Source organism: Ischnura elegans, chromosome 12, assembly GCF_921293095.1.
Source record: "Ischnura elegans chromosome 12, ioIscEleg1.1, whole genome shotgun sequence".
Lineage (NCBI taxonomy): Eukaryota > Metazoa > Arthropoda > Insecta > Odonata > Coenagrionidae > Ischnura > Ischnura elegans.
Window position 1 is genome coordinate 52808343 of NC_060257.1, and position 14596 is coordinate 52822938.

Here is a 14596-nt window from a genome sequence, read left to right on the forward strand (position 1 = left end):
GTTGACCGATGACAGGCAGATGTGTTTAGATCAGGGTGGGAGGCAAGGTTGCCACATAAAGAAGGGAAATGACTATGCCACATTTAAACAGAAGGGTTCCATGAAGAAAGGAACATGAAGTGACAACGAGCGTGAAGGACCCAAAAGAAGAATCCCTTGTTTGGTGATTTGAAGAAAGGGCTTATTTTGGTGGTTCATACGCACATAACAACTTAGTATGACTAAGCGAGGGTGTGACGTGCGTTTGGGGGACAGCGATTGGCTGCAAAACGTGCTGACGCAAGGTTTTCTGACCCTCCTTTTGAGCTGTCATCGGACAATTCTCACCGGCCAGACTGCAGTTTAGTTTTCAATGAACATCATTTATCAGAAGCCATTAGGGTGCTTTCTAGCGGTTGTAATGGCATTTAAAGGAATATGCCATTTTCCATAGAAGTGAACAACCCTATTCGTTTTAAATCAGAGGGTATCAGGGTGAACATGGCAAAAATACCAATGGCTTCTTATTAGCAATAAACATACAAACAATATTAGCGTAGCTGTGATTATGCTTTACCCAAATGCAAAGGACAGTAAGTGGGGTGGGTGGACAGTTGTCACTTCCTCTGTGAGCTCTCATTATATCCAAAGGTGAAGGAAGAATTCCCTAAATTCCTCTCTTATTCACTCTAATTAAAAGATTTACAATCACATTCGGGCAAAATCTCTGACAAATAAGATGTCTGTCTTGACTTGCATATTTGATATAATTTTGCAAATTAAATACAGCTAAAATTATTGAGACTCGTTCCTAAAATACCATGCATCTGTGGTTGCGTGTCGCATGATGTATAGCAATGTGACTGTAGAAACCATGTTCCGAATACTGTGCCAAATCATGATATCTCACAAAGCTGCTAGAGAAACAGTCGTAGCAGGAAGCACTTCCATGAGAATGCAGCAAAATCAATCATCAGCAACACTTGAAAACATATCACACATAATGCAACCACAGATAAGGGATTCTTGGAAACAAGTTCTTAAGGCCATAGATATTTTTGTATGTGAGTTTACCCAGGCACATTGTCATCAGTTAGTAAACTTCAACTTGTCTTTTTGCTCTTCAATATTGAGACTGATATTTATTTATTTATTTATTATCAATTTCCCCTTAAACAGCACATGACGGCCTTTTACAAAGAGGGTTTCCAATATTAACAAAGTAGGTACAACACAAACATCCATGCCCTGGATAGGGATCACCTACCCGGGCGGGATTCGAACCCACGACCTTCGGTTTGGCAGGCGAGGACTTTACCCCACCGCCACCGAGGCCGGCTATAGACAATCTGGCATGGAAACATCTTCTGAAATCAGTATGCCACTCATGCTTTATTTTGATTTTGGTTTCCATGCCTGAAAACTTAAATTCCCGGCTACTGCAGATTCATTTAGTTCAATTAATGACATAAGCTGAATTCATATGGGAGCAAAGCAGACTGTAACATGAAAGAGAAAACAAATCAATCTTCAACGGAGGTCGGTTGTGTGGGGAAGGTGCAGATATGTCGACTGGATTCTTCACAGATTGTCTATTTTCCGAGCAGTCTGCCCCATGCTAACTGAGCAAAACTCTGAGCTAACATCAGTCACCCAAACCATTGCTTCCTGCTGTCATCTAATTGGCTAGATGCGAGGAAAATAATCTATTCCCGAGTAACGAGAGAATTTAGTGAGCATCACGTCCTAGATTTGAATAAAACACAGTGGCAGACATGCCAGGGAAGAGGATAGGAGAGGACAGTGAGGTTACATGCAAAGGTGATGTTCTGACAATTCACAACATAGCCATGGCACATTTTGCATTCTATATTGCAGTCGACTAGCAATACTGATAGAAAACAAATTGGTTTGTGGCGAGATCTCTGCCCAGCTCTGGACCAGAGTCGATCAGCCAATGGTGCTGATCAGTAACCCTCAGCAAGTTCTCAACCCTGCCCCCAACAACAACAACAGACAGCCTGCTCCGCAGACTAAGCACTGATTTCTCCCAGCACGATGCTACGGCCTTATGGCTAGCCTTAATGTTGCAGATCTTTCACAAATAATCCGTACCCGCAAGCCACATAGTCATCCATAAAAGTTGTGGCTTGCAATTTAATCAACGTGATTGGATATTGTATTTGTGATGCTCAGATAATTAGTGACTGTCAAAATATACATATTTAACCTATTTTCTGATTTTCAACATCTGCCACCACCATGAAAATAGGTGACAGCATTTACATTAACACCAAACTCTCGATTATCCAGGCTAATAATGGGGAGAGACAGCACAAATAATCGAAAAACACAAATAATCCAAACTTTCACTTACATTTCTAGTAAATTTCATAATTTACGCAGGTGAAACAACCTATTATTATTTACACATACTACCTGTTATTTTAGATTGCTTTCCAGAATCATTCAGAGCTTACTTTTTTTGACCACGATCTTTTTATTGGCAATAACATGATTGAACTCATATACCTGGTGCTCCATGTAATACCCAGTTTCCAAAAACCATTATCTGTAGCTGTAAGATCACGGATTCAGAAAAGAGGTTTACACGAAATCTTCAAAACCACTGTGCAAAGTTGGAAACTACATTGTCAGGCACTATGCCATGTAGTTGCGTCTCACACAAGTTGCCCAGGGCAAAACTGCTGAGGGACGCAGATGGGTGAGCGCGATCGTGCACCATGACACTTGGGAAACAGGAACACGGAGCTCCCGTGAAAGCAACAACAAATTAATCAAAAGTTTTTTCCTGCCACTTAACGTCGTCCAAAATGCTAGAACAGGCGTCCATGTAAACTTGAAACATTCCTTGTCAGCAAGCAAATAAAATAATTCCATTTTATTCTATTTTAGGGAATGATGCACAAAGGTTAAGAAAAGACTTCGCTGTTTCACAAAATAAAATATATTTGCGACCGGTTTCGATACAGCGTATCATCATCTGGCCAGATGATGATACGCTGATGATACGCCAGATGATGATACGCTGTATCGAAACCGGTCGCAAATATATTTTATTTTGTGAAACAGCGAAGTCTTTTCTTAGGGTCATTCCACGTCAGTTCACCCAGGCATGGCACCCACCGACTCGGATTTTAATGAAATTTTTATCACTAGCTACTATCACCTATCTAATGACCCATGTAAAATATTTCCTCTCTCACTCTCATAGTTTGCAAGATATGAGGAGTCAAAGTTTGATATGTTTGCTCAGAAGTGGCGCTAGTGGGAGTCAAATTCCAGAGTGCAGGGCACAGCGTAAAAATTCATAACTCAGAAACCACATAATATATTTGAATGAAATTTTGACCCCTTGTCTATCCAAGTGCATAGCTTCCATAGTAATGTCTTTTATTCCCCTTGCATTGTTATGTTAGCCAAAATGATGTCAACAGTTGTTAATTAACCGATTTTTTTAGCTCAAAAACATTACTTCATATTTTCAGAATTATCACCAAAAGGCAGAGCAGTTAACTCATCCAATTTTTTTTTAAATTGAAGGTTAATATGTGCTCCAATATACTGTGAAATAAAAATGGTGGTGTTTTGACTGCCACTATGAGTATTTCAGGTTTTACTTTTTTTTCTGCCCCCGTGAGAGGGATTTTGGACACGTACTGTAAGACAATAAGTATAAGTGTATCCATACCTTCATGAGGATATATTTGAAATATTGGTCAGTAAATCTAAGACCAAACATGTAGTCTAGTGAATGTGGCTCTTGTTCATACAATTTTTTTAATAACAATACTTGGCTTGTGGCAGCTGAGGGGAAAAGAGTCCAAATGGCTCCGAAATGTGAAATGATGCTTTTTCCTGGAATTTACCCATTTTTTCAAGTATTTAGCATAGGGACAAATTGGTATCAACATACATTAGACTCTTACTGTGCATTAAGAGGATAAATGGAAATACTTATTTAAATAAAATTATTTAAATAATACACTTCAATGTGTTTAAGGCATCTCCCGAACATCTCTGGAGGCTCTCTCGGGCAACTAAACGCTTCACAATACCACCAATTCCATCACATGGGGATTTTCCATATGGGTGCATAAATTTCACTTTCACATCATGTTCTTCCTCGTGTTTAGAAATCACTAATCCAAAAAACCAGTGGTCATCATAAGCACATGCAATGTTCAAGTTTGTTAAGATCTGTGAAAAAGTGATTAAATGAGTCCCACTGAACTGGAGTTGTACAAAGTTAGCCTCACTTTCACAGAAGAAGTATGGTCTTCCAAACCCTTGGTGATGGAAGAGCTGGCAGAGCAATTGTATTACTTATAGATATGCAGCAGGTTGTCATCAATATCCACATTCCTTGATGGCAACTGGAGTATTAAATTTCTATTTCACTGGGAGAGATAATGCTGACATTATGTGCCACATTGTTTTCTCCCCTGCCTCACATATGATTGTATTACATGACAAACTTGAGAAGGTAATACAATCCCACCTATTCAGCATCACTTTTCAGTGTTATTCCATCTCCCCAAGGAATAAGAGAATTAAGTGCAACCTCTACATTAGGAAGAATAAAATGTTACAATGTATCACAGTGAGGGCATGATAAATCAAAATAGATTCTAGGGTACCACTTTTAGTCTTCTGCCAAATCTTCTTGTGTGAAGATGCTCCATGGGTGTCCAAGTTTATTCTGTGTGTACGATCCGTGTATTTTTACCTGTACATTAATTGTGTGTGCAATGAGTTAGGCGAAGCTGCTCATTGTGAACTTCAACATTAAAAAAGGTTGGTGTCTCCACTATGCTTCAAAATGAGCAAATTTTTTAACTGTGCAGCATCGAAAAGTAACTGCATCTGATTGCCTCAAAAAAACCTACACACCAGTGGTGCAACTGAACAAAATTGAGATCATTAGTATACTTGAAAAACAGCCGTTATCTCTCAGAAGTGGTGTACCTGGGGAAGTCCTATCCAATGTCTGCGAACATCACAGAATATACTATTTGAAAAAGTATGAAACCTACCAAATATATTGTCTTGATCCTTTTAACAGCAAAAGAAAAAAATATCAAAATCACTGAGAAATGTAAGTCTTGAATTTGCAGAAAAGGCCTGTAAAATCCCAATTCTTCGGAAATTAGTGCCAGGAATGAAAATATGCCAGCCATGTAGGGAGGAAGTACATAAACACTCCAGGTTTGGAAATGAGCTTTCCGATGTTGAAGAAGTAGATAGTGACAGCAATGATAGTATTTTGAATTTTGAAACAACAGTATCCCAAGAAAAATCAACTGAGCTACTTAACAGAACGCTGCAAGATAGAGAGGAGTCACCTTTAAAATTTCATGGCATATCATCTCACTGAAGGTCAACCTACGCTAAAAGGAAAGTAGAGTCAGCATGCAGTAATTTTAAAAGGAAAGTTAAAAGAGTTCTTGATAAAGAATTATCTCCAGAAAAGGATGACCCAAAACTGCCAAAAGAACTACTTCAGAAAGTTCATGATATGGATGTGCTCATAGACTTAATCAAACAAAAAGTTGACACATCAAGCACTCATCAAGGAAAGGTACATCTGTTATCATTGGTACCAACTTCATGGAGCAAGAAGAAAGTAATGGAAGAGTTTCATGTGAGTGAGTACACTGCCCGCCAAGCAAGAGAACTTTTCAGAGACAATGGAAAATTGGCTGCACCTGAATTGAGAAAAGGGAAGGCAAATATAAAACATTACAATTAGTTAGGACTTTCTATAAAAGTGAAGAGTACTCCAGAATAATACCTGGAAAGAAAGATTCCATTAGTATCTCCAAAAATGTACATGTTCAGAAGAGATGATTACTTGCTAACTTGAAGTAATTGTATTCCACTTTTAAATTTGACTTCCCCAGAATTAAAATTGGCTTTTCTAACTTCTGCAACCTAGGTCCAAAATGGTTTGTGGTAGCAGGTTCTCCTGGAACGCATTCAGTGTGTGTTTGCACAATTCATTAAAATGTCAACTTACTGCTTAATGCCTGTAATATAGAGGAAACAAGCCAGGACCTAATTGGTTATTTAGTGTGCTCTAGAAAAAATAGGGACTGTATACTGCGACATTGCTCTCAGTGTCCTTCACGTGAAAAGTTGAAAAGCTTACTGCTGAAAAAGCTTGAATAATGTGACCCCGGAGATGAAGTTTCATACAGTCAGTGGGTTTCCCGTGACAGATCTCAACTGGTGAACTTCACTGCGACATTTGATGAGTACTGATTAACTTTAATTGAAAGAGTGGAAAAACTGGTGCCCCTTTCATTTATTACGAAGGTACAGGCAAACTACCTTAAGCAAATGAAAGAAAATCTTGGACCCCATGATGCAGTTGTTCTCCTTGACTTCAATGAGAACTACTCATATGTTATCAAAGATGAGGCACAAGGGTATCACTGGACAAGGGATAGTTGTACGGTACACCCTGTTGTGATTTATACTCGAGATCACCTGACTAAACAGCTTATTATTTCCAGTTTATGCATCTTGTCAGATGATTTGGAGCATGATGTAGCTTTTGTTTATGAAACCCAAAGAATAATATTTTGCTTTGTGAAGGAAAATTTTACGTGAGTCAAAAAATTGAGTTACTTTAGTGATAGTTGTGCAGGACGGTACAAGAACTGCAAAATATTTCTCAATCTTTGCAAGCATTACCAGGATTTCTCTTTAATGGCATCATGGACATTCTTTGCTACAAGCCATGTAAAATCCCCATGTGATGGAATTGGTGGTATTGTAAAGCGTTTAGTTGCCCGAGAGAGCCTCCAGAGATGTTCGGGAGATGCCTTAAACACATTGAAGTGTATTATTTAAATAATTTTATTTAAATAAGTATTTCCATTTATCCTCTTAATGCACAGTAAGAGTCTAATGTATGTTGATACCAATTTGTCCCTATGCTAAATACTTGAAAAAATGGGTAAATTCCAGGAAAAAGCATCATTTCACATTTCGGAGCCATTTGGACACTTTTCCCCTCAGCTGCCACAAGCCAAGTATTGTTATTAAAAAAATTGTATGAACAAGAGCCACATTCACTAGACTACATGTTTGGTCTTAGATTTACTGACCAATATTTCAAATATATCCTCATGAAGGTATGGATACACTTATACTTATTGTCTTACAGTACGTGTCCAAAATCCCTCTCACGGGGGCAGAAAAAAAAGTAAAACCTGAAATACTCATAGTGGCAGTCAAAACACCACCATTTTTATTTCACAGTATATTGGAGCACATATTAACCTTCAATTTAAAAAAAAATTGGATGAGTTAACTGCTCTGCCTTTTGGTGATAATTCTGAAAATATGAAGTAATGTTTTTGAGCTAAAAAAATCGGTTAATTAACAACTGTTGACATCATTTTGGCTAACATAACAATGCAAGGGGAATAAAAGACATTACTATGGAAGCTATGCACTTGGATAGACAAGGGGTCAAAATTTCATTCAAATATATTATGTGGTTTCTGAGTTATGAATTTTTACGCTGTGCCCTGCACTCTGGAATTTGACTCCCACTAGCGCCACTTCTGAGCAAACATATCAAACTTTGACTCCTCATATCTTGCAAACTATGAGAGTGAGAGAGGAAATATTTTACATGGGTCATTAGATAGGTGATAGTAGCTAGTGATAAAAATTTCATTAAAATCCGAGTCGGTGGGTGTCATTTTGAAAATTTCTGGGTGATTTGACGTGGAATGACCCCTTAACCTTTGTGCATCATGAAGGAGTTTCACCATGTTACGCCAACCAACATCTCATTTATTTTAGGGAATTCTAATGGTAATATTAAGCCGAGTGTAGCCTTGCATTAAAATGCAAATATCCTACTGCTTTTGTGTCCTTTTATTTTTTAATAAAGATCGCAGAAAACATCGAAGGATTACGAACTCATGCACGGATAATCTGCAACACGGATAAACAGCACCCCAATAATCGAGAGTCTGCCGTACTTTCAAGTCAACTACTTTTTACACCTCTCGTAAGAGTTATGCCTCAAAATATCCAGTGCATACCACAACAGGGACTTCCTGGCCTCCCTATATCCAATTTTTTTTTGCATGTTATTCCTAGGGGTTTTGATGGCATACTGCAAATTTCCCATACTAACATGAATCTCGCTATATGTCATACTCACAAAAATGAGCTTCCACTGCATACAGCTTTATTCTACATATAAAATAGCCATTTCTGTAGTTGCAATGATAACAGAAGTCCAACCATTTTCTCAATTTGTATCGTCAATCAACATAAAAAAAATAGCAGTTCATTATGCATTCTAATAGAAAAATTACTTATTTCGATTGGACCAGGGTTTGAGATAAGATGCAATTTGAAAATGTTTTTCAGAGTCCAAATGTCCCACATATCTACAATTTTTTTCAATAAATTAAAAAAACCCATCAAACTGGAAATTGATATCATGGCTCTTAAATGTAAGCTTCTTAAAAATAAGGAAAATGCTTACCGGTTATTGTGTCTACTTCAAAAGTATTACAGAAGGTGTTGGTTCAAAATATTAACCACTTTCACTTTTCTATGAAATAATCTTTTTAAAATCAACATGAGACCTTACGCAGCACTGGTATACTTCGCATTCTATTGTAGTGGCCTTGACAAAATTATAGGGGATCCGACAATTGGTACCTTTCAATTTTACGACGATTGAAAAGTAAGTAATAACATTATTTTAAATACTGAGATTGATCACAGTAATAGGCACTGCAGGTGTATCAAGAAAAACCTCTCCTCATGCAATTTAATTTTTAACATATCCTCAAGAAAACAAAATTGCATAACCTAAGGTAGTGTGGAGGAAATTCAATTTCATATAAGATATGTCAATCACACCCAATAAAAAACATACAAACAGTGAATAATATCATCCAACCAAACAAGTACATCCAATGGGTTGACAGAATGTAAGTGTTGTAAGTATGTATGTTGACTATGCATTGGGGATGGTTGTTCATTGTAATTAATGATTTTAATGGAGAATAAATCAGATCTATCAGTTCCCAATAGTGATGTCCAATTCCAGTTGGGTAGACATTGAGCTTTACTCTATCGTGATTTTCGTATGACATGACATAAACAGCCACCACATACATAATCTTGGGCATAGACAACAATTCTCAATGTGAAAGAACTCTCTCCTAAATTTACGAGCATGAGCCATTTCATTACTGAGCAGATGATTTTTTCGGTCATTGTCACACCATCATTCACTAGCTGAAATTGTTTCAGTTAAGCAATTTTAATGCTGCCTCCCTTGTATATTGTTAGTTTTTCTGTAATGTTGTGTACTTCGTTGACACATCAGGTTTTACTGTTTATCATGGTTGGTGTTGCAATCTCAGAATGGGAAGCAGATATAACCCCAAAATAAAAATTAACACATTTCATCACAGTCAATTAAGGGGAAGAATTATTTGAACACAGAAAAATAAGTTAGAAAACCTTATTTCTGAGTTGACAACTATTTTACTTCAACCAAAAGGTCATCAATCTAATTTTCATGACTAAATTCATTATCATTTCATTCTAACATGGGATAGTCTATAACAACAAACCAGTGGCCATCTGAATTCAATTCATACAAAATTTTCACCCAAAATAACTTCAATGGGAAAAATTAAAACTACTTACCGTTTTAAGTCGCTTATTCAACCAATAGTCATAAACTGCTATAGTCAGGTCATCGTCTTCCTTCAGCAAAATCTTGGCTTCCTGCAGAGTAACCACTGTCTGGCCACTGGCCTTTTCCAATCTGTCCATCATCTCTTCAAACTATAAACACAAAATTTTCGGGAAAAGCAATTAAATCACACAGCATCACAAAGAGTACGTAGTTTTATCAGGCATATAAATTCATTTGCAAAAAGCAAGGGAAAAACAAATATAAGCCGATGAATTTCCACCAAACTTAGCCATGTATAAACCAATCATCCATTCATATTTCATCGATTGGATTCAGACTGGAAGACAGTCAATCTACAGAAAATAATACTGCAACATAAATGGCCAGCTTTTAATTATACCACATTAAACTTAATACGGCCGATTTAAAACAGAAGTGACAACAAATATGATTATCAGGAAAAGTTGACACAAGCGCTCACCTTTAAAGCAGTTATGTCCATCTTTTTCGACTGCGCGTTCACCCATCTCTCATCTTCCGAGTCCATATCATAATCCGGGATGTCTTGTTCCATGGCAAATGCTGTAAAGAAGGATATTTGAAAATTTTGTGTTAATAATCATAACGGAACCATTTAAAAGGCACACGAAAATTGAGGCATTAGCTTAATGTTTATCTCGTCACACTTGATAACACAATTGCATCTTTAAACGTTCCAAACTTATTGCCTTTATCCTTCAAGGATTTAATTAGACGAAAATTAATTCCATACCAAAATGAAACTTACGCGGCATATGAATCAATTGCCGAGGAATTTTATAATCAGCTGTGTAAATTCTGTTATATGCTTCCTCATCGGCCAAGTCATACACCTCAGGGGTTGGAATGATTAATCCAGCGCAGATAGCTCTCTGAAGGTGATGTTCCTATGATAGTAATAAAATAATAAAACCGTGACATGATATGCAAGGTTTTTATGGGACGTGGTGTATTTAGTCCCGTTAACTGTCAACAACATGCACTTCCACCTCTTAGCATTAACCTTAATTCCATCAAAAAAACATACCCCTTCCATAGAGAATTCTCTGTAGAGTGTAAACGTAGAGAACATGAGGCTTTAATTGAAATAATATATGGTTTTTCCACTTCAACATTATATAGAAACCTACATAACCTTTGTCGGCTTGTGTCAACAACACAGGGCATGTGTGTTACATGATAGTTGCCGGATAGTTAGGGAATGCATAAATATAGATGAGTTTTCACAATTTAATTCTCAAATCATAGTATTGAGAGTTGATAAGTAACTCCTCTAATGTTTACAACATCTTTAACATGGGCGTCTGGGCCCTTGCTCAACATGAGTGATTTATAACGACTGACAATCTCCATTTCTAGTCACACAGAGATCTGGATAGAAATCTGGTTAATCAAGATAGTAATGATGGAATAGAATTTATTTTATCAGTAAATAAATGTGCATATTTTAAAGAATTATAGCATTTTTTATAAATGTAACATGAGTAGTTACGAGCCAAGACAGTAGAGGTGCCCAAATCGACTTAATTCAGGTTTTTTTGGGGTGAAAACATACATTTCTCAACATGACAGCAACGTTTATGTTGCCAATGGCATGTATAACGTAAACAACACCTCGTGACGACATGGAATACAAGTTTGCCTCGGACATGTTTGAATGTCCGCCATTCCAATATGGCCGACCAATCACGCTCTACAACAAACTTCTTAGTAATTGTACTTACACATTCTTCCTCTTTTTCCATCCCACTCGGCATTTGGGGCACGGCCCGGTTGATTGCCGAGTAGTCTGGTAAATCAGGAAGTTCTTCGGACATGTAAATAGGCATGGGCTTCGCGGCGTCCAGCGCCCGAGCCCGAAACGAGAGCTTGCTCATTTTTGTTGACAGACTATGAACACATCGGACACGAAGAAAGGGATGCTGTAATGTCCCTTGAGAGGGTAGCGAAGGGTAAAAACCCCACACCAAATTATCCCCCCGTTGCCTTATATCGTTCCCATGATGAAAATTCACTCACACCCAGTCACAATAATAAAAATACTATATCCGAACATGTCTGTTGAGCTCGTTTTCCTAACAGACATCATGGCGGATCCATACCATTCAATACCGAAATGCATTGCGCGGGAATTGACGCATTTTCGTTCCCCTTGTGGCAAATCGTACGTTGCCTCGAGATCAGTGAATGAATTTAAGTGAAGATGAAGAAAATAGTCTCGAAAGAAAACTTAACCAGTTATTATTTCATGTAGTTTTTCGACCGCAATAGTATTTTATTATCAAATCGAGTGAAAAATGTACGAACAAATTATTATTCGAAAAAGAATGAGGTGTGAAGTACTACTCTTGACTCCGGAATCACTGAGAATGGCGTCTACTCCGAAGAAGAATTCGGTGCGTGTGGAGTCAAAAATTATATCAATGCGGTCGTTGGAAAAATCTTGGTTGGAAAGTAGTAAAAATCTTCGTTGTTATCGATGGCAGTGATAATTCAGTTATTCAACTTCTTATTTGTGCGTGATTGACCGTATAACAGACAAGTGATGTGTTCCTCGTTTGCTATGGTGTTAATAAATGGCAACGAATTAATTATTAATTTTAACGAAGCCTACATATTGTTGAAATTTCTATGTCAGTTTTTCGATAAGACTTAGAATTCGTGTGGCTCAAATGGGGATTGTGTGGCAATGTGTTATTTGTGTTTTAGTGGAATACTAATGTTGAAACATTTCTGTATATTTCTCTGCGACATTATAATTGGGTAAAATAACATAGTTTGGGTATAGTACTTTGCTGTTAATATAGGGATGGCGTAACGTGGGGTTTATTTAGTATAATCCCTTGCATAAGCACTCCAGGTTTGAAATTGGGTATTCATTATGATGCTGGCGTGAGTGCATTTAGGGTGATGTGAAAATGGTTTTTGGTGCTGCAGCTCGATGATTTCTTTCTGGATTGAGGCCATTACTTTGGACATCTGCTGTAATCCCGAGGTGCATTATGTTACTATTTGAGTTGGAAATTGCCGAGGAAAATCATACCGTCAGAGCGATTGGTTTCATGCAGCGACTGTTTTTTTGCAATGGATAAGATCTCGGTCATTTTGTGTTAATTTTGCTCTCCCCAGTTTGGAAGGATATGTTGAGGAGTTGCAATTTTCTGCCGATAACTCCTTATGGGAGTCGTGAGTATCTGCGGAAGTTGTAGGGTACCGTTATCGCCATCTAAAATTGTCAACCCTCAGCCTCAGCTTTGTCCATTACGTGTGTAGCTCAAGTATTAGATTTGTTTACTCTCTATTTTTAAAAGTGTAGAATTCGTATATAAATATAACCACGACTGACATCGTTCTCGAAGTCTTAAGTGGATATCACAAATAAGTCAGACTCGGTGTTACGGGCAATGAAGCATGCCAGGCTGTCAGTGACTTTATGCTGGATATAATAGGTTTATTTAATTTATACCTCGCTCATTTTGTATATCTAGCTTCCAGTGGTGAGCGTTACGGTCTTCACCTCAAGATAATATTCCGATTGTGTTTATTTCTACATTGACGTTTGGTTATGAATTCGTGACAAACTATCCTACTTAAGATTCTTCCATTAGGTGCATTTTTTGTTATTCATTCAGATTCCGCATTTCATCACCTACCTCGTTCAGCCGCCTCACTTCAAGCCGGTCGGACTTTTCGAATTCTTCTACAAGCCGCAGCATACCGTTCAGGCTTTAGAAGTGTTAGAACAAAGAATACCCCTTGTGGTGTTGGTGATATTCATGTCGAATTTGAAGTCATTGCTCATTTTAATATTTACTGACGTTTCGATCGGGTAGGTTTCCAGTGTCATCGGAGTGAAATATGAAGGTATTGCATGCTCGGGTATTTATAATCCTTGCCGATATCATGCTGATCCCGATTGGCTTCAACTTGACCCCGATGTGATAGCAGTGATCGCCTTCGAAATGTCGGGGATAGAACTTCACGTAGCCGGAAACCGAGAAAGCTCACAACAACTGAACGAAAGGTCTCGAAGGTTTTGGGCCTCGCCCACTTACTCCAATCATATGATTGCAAGAAGCTACTTGCACACGCAACATAAGCCGACCCAGAAACAAGATTTGCCGTACCAGAACGCTGGACATAGTGCCAAGTGTCGGGTGCAGTGCGAGGGAATGGTGCATAATGTGGGTGCAAAACATGGACTAGTGTGTGACGGGAACATTAATTCGTTGAACACCCGAATAAATATGCAGACATCATTTAATAACGAGTCTGGGGTGGCGATGAATGCTGCAGAATTCCATTGAGAGTACACGTGGGATTACTGGTGGTTGCTATGGCATTAGCTGGGTATTCCCATATCAATGAAGTAATACTTTATATCCCCAGTAATGGGGAATATGGTAGGTACCAGTTCAGTATGGAAGAGTTGTGATTACTCTAACCGTGCATCCGATAGTTCGGTCCCCTTTTGCGCGCTGGGAATGTTTAGTGAGGGGCTGGAATGCGAGGGCAATATGCTGCAAGAACGAATGAGTTGTAATGCTTTGGCTCGTAATCTGGTAACGATGAAGGCTTGTAACATCGATGATGTGGGATAAAGATCGGGCGAAATTGAAGGCGTGAGGATGCGTGGTTAAGCTGCCTAGTTCAACTGGCGATATGCAGTAACAATACTGGATGTAAATATGTATCGTGAGTATGGGACGCTGGTAAGGGCTTGGCACGGAGGTGCTGATTGTGAATGCGTTACAATTTTGTACGTATGGTAAGTAAATGCCGCTATACCGGGTTACCCAGTACAGTATTCGCCAAGTTTATATGTGAATGCATGAACGCGGAAATTCGTGCTAGTCGGACGAGGGC

The 14596-nt window shown here is 38.2% G+C and overlaps 1 protein-coding gene across 1 annotated transcript in view; it reads right to left on the minus strand.

Moving 5' to 3' along the window:
• Window positions 1-12959, minus strand: part of LOC124169860 (enhancer of polycomb homolog 1) — a 56673-nt gene extending 43714 nt beyond the window's left edge. Inside the window, exons 1-4 of the mRNA XM_046548661.1 lie at window positions 11455-12959; window positions 10479-10617; window positions 10173-10273; window positions 9700-9840 (exon numbers count right to left, since the gene is read on the minus strand). Coding sequence (XP_046404617.1) covers window positions 9700-9840; window positions 10173-10273; window positions 10479-10617; window positions 11455-11607 — 534 coding nt within the window. The 5' untranslated portion in view covers window positions 11608-12959. The remainder of the gene's footprint in view (window positions 1-9699; window positions 9841-10172; window positions 10274-10478; window positions 10618-11454) is intronic.
• Window positions 12960-14596: the final 1637 nt, after the last annotated feature.